Below are 6,329 nucleotides of genomic sequence, written 5' to 3' on the forward strand. Positions count from 1 at the left end.
TGCCCCTCGGGCCCCGTCCCATGTGCGTCCCCCTCCTCCGAGTCATTTCCTGAGCCCACAGCTCTCCCCCCAACCCCCTGAAGCCCGCTCTGGCCACCCTCTAGATTTAGGTCAGAAAACAGACACTAACAGCTCTCCCTCGCCTCAGCGAAATTACTAAGTGGAATTTATTGGGCAAGTCCATGCAGGGTGGTGGGGAGAGACTGTGCCCCAGGCCCGGGCCCCCGCCCGCTTTTGAAGCGCAGGCGTGGGCCGGGGGCTCGGGGCTCGGGGTGGCCACGGCCTGGGCCCGCCAGCCGCACCCCGGGAGCTGTGGCCGGTCGCCGGCGCCGCGGGACCCGCGGGGCTGCTGGGACTCCGTTCCCCAGCCGGCCCTTCGCTTTCACACGATCCGCGGTGACTGCACCAGCTCGAGCGCCTTTAAAGGGCCACACACGCCAGCCGCCGCTATAAAATGTTCCCAGCGGCACAGCTGCAGAAGGGGCACCGCTGAGCTGCCGAGAGGAGGCTCGCTCCGCCCGGCTGCCCGCCCACCGCCCGCCGGCGAGGGGTCGTTCCTGGCGAGGAGGAAGAGGGCTGAGGAAGGCACGGCACCCGCTCTGGCCCTCAGTGAGTATCCAGTTCAGATTTTGCCACCAACTCGCCCACGAGCCAGGACATGTGCTAATAATGCCCTAAGCCGGTTATAAAGACGTGGAAATTGGGGGGAGAGAGAAAAAGGGGGAAAAGGGTCTGTCCTTCCTGGGATTCCTAGCCGAGGCCAGCCTGCTGCCGTGTGCGTGTGCGTCAGGGCTCTCCGGGCGGCAATGGGGGCTTGAGAGCCGGTTCCCCCGCGCCGGGAAGGGAGCGCGGTGGCCGCCACCGTCACCGCCCCGGAGTCAGGCGCCGAAGCTGCAGGCGGGCGGGCGGGCGGGCACGGGCGCGGGCCGGGGCTGCTTGGCGCGGCACGGTGCGGTGCGGCGGCGGCGGCGCGGCGGTGCGGGCTTTTCCCAGGCGCCCCGGGGTCGGGTGGCACGGAGCGCGACCGGCTCGCGGCGGCGGCGGTGGCGGCGTGCGTGCCAGGGGCTGGGGGCTCCGCCGCTGCGCCCGCGACTCACCGGGCTCCGCGCTTCCCTCTCTCCAGGGCAGGCGGCATCGCGGAGGTAAGCCGGGCCGCCGGGCAGGGCGCTGGGCTGGGCGGCGGGGCCGGGGACTCCAGCCGAGAGGGCGCGGGGAGCGGGTGGCGGCCGGGCGGGCCGGAGGGCTCTGGGGGACTTGTTTTCTGTTTGAAAGCTGCTCTGCTGGGGGCCTAGGGGCCGCCTCCTGCCCGCTCGCCAGCGAGCCGGTTCGCTCGCCAGCGCGCCCGCCTGCTGGCCAGCCGGGCCGGGCACCCGCTTCTCCTGGGGATACGGCAGCACCTTTTCTCCCCGCGCCCGCGCTTTCTCCAGCTTGGCTTCTACCGACTTTGCTAATCGCCCGGACAGCATCTGGACGCTCCGGCTCCGGGGCTGCACAAAGCTCAGGTTTCCTTCGGGAGCTGGAGGCGAGAGGGGCTTTTCGGGCCGAGTTCAGCGGAATTGCGGGATGGAAGTTAACGAATTCGGGCAACTTGCCTCTACTGCCCGGTCGACCTCTGCTCTTCCCCCACACCCACGCCCACATACACACGCACACCCACGCACACACCCCTCTGCCTATAAACGCCGGCGGCGGGGCCGGGCGGCACACGAAGTCCCTGCCTCGCCGAGCGCCGGACTTGGAGGCAGACAGACCTGGCAGCGAATCCCGGCTCCGCCACTTTCTAGCGCTGTGACCTTGGGCAAGTTACCGAACCTCTCGGAGCCTCTCTCGCTCTTCTCTCTCGCTCTTCTCATAGCGGGGTGATAGCAGTGACCACAGGCAGCTTGGTTGGCTAAGGGGTAGGCTCATCCCTCGGCCGCGTGGGGTGCTCAGCGGGCGCTCAGTAAGTGTTGGTGAGGCGCTGGAGTGGCTGCCGCCGGCGCCGAAGTGCGCCCCCGAGCGCGGCAACACCGCGGGGCCCCAAACTCGCTACCGAGGCCGAGACCCCGCGCCCCTCCCTGCTTGTCCATCCCGTCTCTCTCCGATCGGTTCCTGATATGGCACTTGCAGGAGTGGACGCTCGGGGCCCCCGTTGCCTGGGCACTCGCTCCCACCGTGCAGGGATGCTCCCAGCCGCCCCCAGCTCCAGCGGCTCCACCTGGGATGTGGCGAGGAGGGCGGCCGAGCTGTCCGCCAACAATAGGCCTTTAGTTTTCAGGTGGCGAAACTGACTGGTCTGGTTAGAGTGCATCCAAGCCAAGCCGCAGTACTGTTTGGATTTTTAAATTTCTCCTTCTGAGTGAGAAAATAGCAATCGAGATGGAGCCATCCGGTTGGTGCCATTTTAACTTTTGGTCCCCCAACAGGTCAAAGACGCGGCCCTCTACCTGCCTCTCCTTTCTCTCTTCTTCCTCTCCCCTTCCCACCCCCATCTAGGCGAGAGGGGGCTGCCGGCCCACGGGAAGGTCTGTAACGAAGGGCGGGCGGCGGGGCCGGGGACCGGTGGCCGGGGCTCGCGAGGTACCAGCGGGCGAGGAGGCACTTGTTGCTCTGCGTTGCCCAGCCGCCTCTCGCAGCCGTTTCGCAGTGGTCAGCTCGCAGCTTGGAGAGCGGGCTGGGACGCTTCCGCGCTGCTAAGTTTTGCCTTCGAATTGGCCAGGTGGCAGAGTGGGGACCGAAAACCGGGGAGGCAAGGGCAGGGATTCCGATCGAAATGCGGTTGCTTCTTCAGACGGATTCAACAACACTTACTGAGCGCCTACGGAGCACAGACCCAGGCCGGGGGTCAGGGCTGGTGGAGGGGAAGCGGTGATGGGAGGCGACAGATCTGAATGGAAACAGGGTCCTGCTTAGGGGAGCTCACAGCCTGAAGGGGGAGACATGGTAAAATAGTCTTCCCCAGGAACTGATATCAGAACACAGATACTTTGTTTTTCGCATTCTCTCTTTTTTCTTCTCTTTTTTCCCTCCTCTTTCTGCTTCTTTTTGTTCTTACTGCTGCTGTTTTTTTTTTTTCTTTTGTACGTTCGGGTACCGGGTGTCATAAAGAAGAAGGGCTGAATAGAAACAGGAAAAGATGGGCGCCCCTCCCCAGACATTTTTCTAAGGAGATGAAAATTGCTTGATCCTGAAGGTGCTGGGCTCTTGAAGACGACATGGATTAGACTCCTTGTCTCGTGATCACTGGCTTGAAATACTCTCAGTTTGCCTCGAGAAGAAACAGGGCTCCAATCAAGCAGTGGTGGTGGACCCAGCAACAGATTTTTTTTCTCATGCTTTCTCCCCCTCCCCTTTCTTCTTTTTTCTATTTTTCTTGCCTCCCTCCCCTACAAGTAAGTGGTGCAAAGATAATAAAGAGAGGTAGTAAGTGGCCACCTTCTAGAAGTGTCTGGGCAGATTCTTAATGACCGCTTGGGGGAGGGGGAGGATGCCGTGTCACAGAGAATTCTATCCTTGTTGGAAAGATGACTCTTTAAGATCCTGAAGATTCTCTGGGCCAAAAGGTATTTATAAATATGAAATCCTACATTTCTAACTCATCATGAAGGCTAGAATATATGGGGCTTTTTTTTTAAGGCTTCTAGGAAAATAACTTAAGAGTTTTCAGAGATTTTTAATTTTCTGGTTTGGGGATATTCTTTCCCCCTTAGCTCTTGGCACTTGAATTAGGGGATGAATTATTTGGGAATCATTCTAGGTATGATGACTTGGCCAGCCATCATGTGAGGCATGTGGGCATAGGGTGCTAAATCCCACTCCCAGAACCACTGCTGCCTGATGGGAAAGCCACTGAACCTCTGTGCCTCAGTTTCCCTCCAGGAAGAATTATGCCCACCTGTCACTACAGATGAGTGTGGCTGGGCTCAGGGCAGGTGTCCTGGGAAAGCCCAGTGCTGCTAGGGCTGTCTTGGAGGGGGCTTGTGGTGTGGAGGTAACAGCCATCCCTAGCTGCTCTCTGGCTGCCCTGGAGCCCCCAGACTACCCTGATCAGTCCAGCTTCTGAGTCCTGAGGCAGGACTTTGGAGCCCCGAGACATTTGCTTTGAGGACCTATTCTTTCTCTGGGTTGCAGCCTTCTGTCATCCCGACTCCTTTCCACTTTCTCCCAGTCCTAGCAGAGGCCCCAGCTCTCCAGCCTGAATGCCAGTGGCCCATTGAGACAGTGCGCTACTTATTCAGGGACATTGCTGCCCTCAGGATCAGGAACAGTGCCACCCACCCCCACCACACCCCCCATTTGGGGCCCTGAAATCAATTGCATGAGGAAACAGTCATATGCATCCCCTCTTTGATGATACTTGGGTGGCTGGCTGCCTGGGCAGCACCTGGACGAATCCAGCTCCTTTCCTGCCTCTGGCAAAAGTTCCAGCTGGATCTCCTCCCTGTGCTCAGGTGGTCTCTGGTCTTGAGTCTAATCCTGTCACTAGCCTTGCCATGTAGCTGTGTGGAGTTGCCCTGCTTCGGGCTTTGCTAGTACTTTCTTGGTCAATAAAGCCTTTGCCCTTATCACCTCTTCTCCCTCACACACAGCACAACAGCTCCAGCTGGCAGCATCACGTCCCACCAATTTATCCACCTTCTGCCAAGGCTCTGAAATGCCAACTATGTCAAGGCCTGCGCTTGACGTCAAGGGTGGCACCTCACCTGCAAAGGAGGTAACTTGGGCCATTTTACTGATGAAGACACGGAAGCCCGGAAAGATGACCTAGTCTGGGGCCATGTGGGAGGCCCTCTGAGCTGTGGTAGCTGGTGTCCTTCAGCAGCCAGGAGACAGCGGAGCTTTCTCCAGGGGGAATGAAAATAGCTTCTACTGAAAAAAGGGTCACATCAAACCCATTAGGAGTGCTGAAAGATGTTGGGGAAGGGGGCAGAGAAGTAGAATTGGAAAAGACCACCCCACTGAGAAGATGGAAGTGAGGATGAGAAGAGGGACAGTGACAGCCCCTTTGTAGAAGGGTGAGCTGAAGGCAGAGTCAGGGGAGGGAGATAAATGCAGTGAAGTCACTTAGGAAAGTGGGTGCCCAGCCTGGGAACTCAGGCCAGAGCACAGTACTCAGAGCCATGATGGCAAAAGGAGACTCAAGCCTAACTTTCCAGGGGGGCCTTTTTGCTGCCTCCCCACCACTAGCCCCCGATGAAGGGTGAGGGACAAGCCAGGAGCAGGGATGCCATACTGTGCCTGTCTCTGTCTTCTAGGATGCCAACCAAGAGATGAGCTCTCTGGCCTACTCTAACCTGGGGGTGAAAGACCGCAAAGCAGTGGCCATTCTGCACTACCCTGGAGTAACCTCCAATGGAACCAAGGCCAGTGGGGCTCCTGCTAGTTCCTCAGGATCGCCATCTCCAATAGGCTCTCCTACTGCCACCCCTCCCACTAAGCCCCCACCCTTCAACCTGCACCCCGCCCCTCACCTGCTGGCCAGTATGCAGCTGCAGAAACTTAATAGCCAGTATCACGGGATGGCCGCTGCTGCCGCCGCAGCCTCCACTGCTCCGGGCCAACCCGGGGAGGCAGGGCCCCTGCAAAACTGGGGCTTCGGGGCTCAGGCGGGAGGGGCGGGGTCACTCTCTCCCTCTGCCGGTGCCCAGAGCCCTGCCATCATCGATTCGGACCCGGTGGATGAGGAGGTGCTGATGTCGCTGGTGGTGGAACTGGGACTGGACCGAGCCAATGAGCTGCCGGAGCTGTGGCTGGGGCAGAATGAGTTTGACTTCACGGCAGACTTTCCATCTGGCTGCTGATGCCAACTGTTCCTAAAGATGGAGGAATAAAGCCACCAATTCTGTTGTAAATAAAAATAAAAATTAATTACAAAGAGATGGACTCGAGGTGTTCTTCATTGAGGTTGAAAGGGGTGTGGTATCCTTTTAGCAATTCTAAATCCCGTGGTGGGTTGTGGGTGGATAGTTGGGAGGGAGTTGGCCTGGATGCGAGGAATGGGGAGGACACAGGATGGGGTGGGGGGAGTGCTGCTCACTGAATTCCTGCTACCATCACCTTTCTCTCTTCCGGAGCCCAAGTACCCAGTGTCATTGCCCTAAGACCTCAGGAACACTGTTCTATTCGAGGTTGATGACGGGGGCCGGTTGGGGGCATTCCTGGAAGAAAGACTGACCCAGCCCCTCTTACAGCCTACTCGCCACTTGCATATCCAAGTCTAAAGGGTTGCCCTGACCACGTGGCTCACACTTCACCAACTCTAAAAGCCACCCCCTTCCACTCTCTAGTCCCAATCCAGCTGATGCATTAAGGCCACTCCTTTGCCTTTTTGCCCACGGGCAATAATTGGT

At 59.1% G+C, this 6,329-nt stretch overlaps 1 protein-coding gene across 7 annotated transcripts; it reads left to right on the forward strand.

Annotated features, from left to right (window-relative positions):
* Positions 1 to 396: 396 nt before the first annotated feature.
* CITED1 (Cbp/p300 interacting transactivator with Glu/Asp rich carboxy-terminal domain 1) lies at positions 397 to 5,856 on the forward strand. Of its 7 annotated transcripts, none has more exons than XM_074359186.1 (4): positions 461 to 609; positions 1,124 to 1,142; positions 4,569 to 4,693; positions 5,235 to 5,856. In XM_074359186.1, the coding sequence occupies exons 3-4, from the start codon at positions 4,634 to 4,636 to the stop codon at positions 5,778 to 5,780; spliced, it is 606 nt and encodes a 201-aa protein (XP_074215287.1). In that variant the 5' UTR covers positions 461 to 609; positions 1,124 to 1,142; positions 4,569 to 4,633; the 3' UTR covers positions 5,781 to 5,856. The 7 variants fall into 7 exon arrangements, with proteins under 7 accessions (XP_010971889.1, XP_074215287.1, XP_074215286.1 ...); XM_074359185.1 differs by lacking the exon at positions 461 to 609 and adding an exon at positions 668 to 775; XM_074359184.1 differs by lacking the exon at positions 461 to 609 and adding an exon at positions 674 to 781.
* The last annotated feature ends 473 nt before the right edge of the window (positions 5,857 to 6,329 follow it).

Source organism: Camelus bactrianus, chromosome X (genome assembly GCF_048773025.1).
Source record: "Camelus bactrianus isolate YW-2024 breed Bactrian camel chromosome X, ASM4877302v1, whole genome shotgun sequence".
In the NCBI taxonomy this organism is placed as follows: domain Eukaryota; kingdom Metazoa; phylum Chordata; class Mammalia; order Artiodactyla; family Camelidae; genus Camelus; species Camelus bactrianus.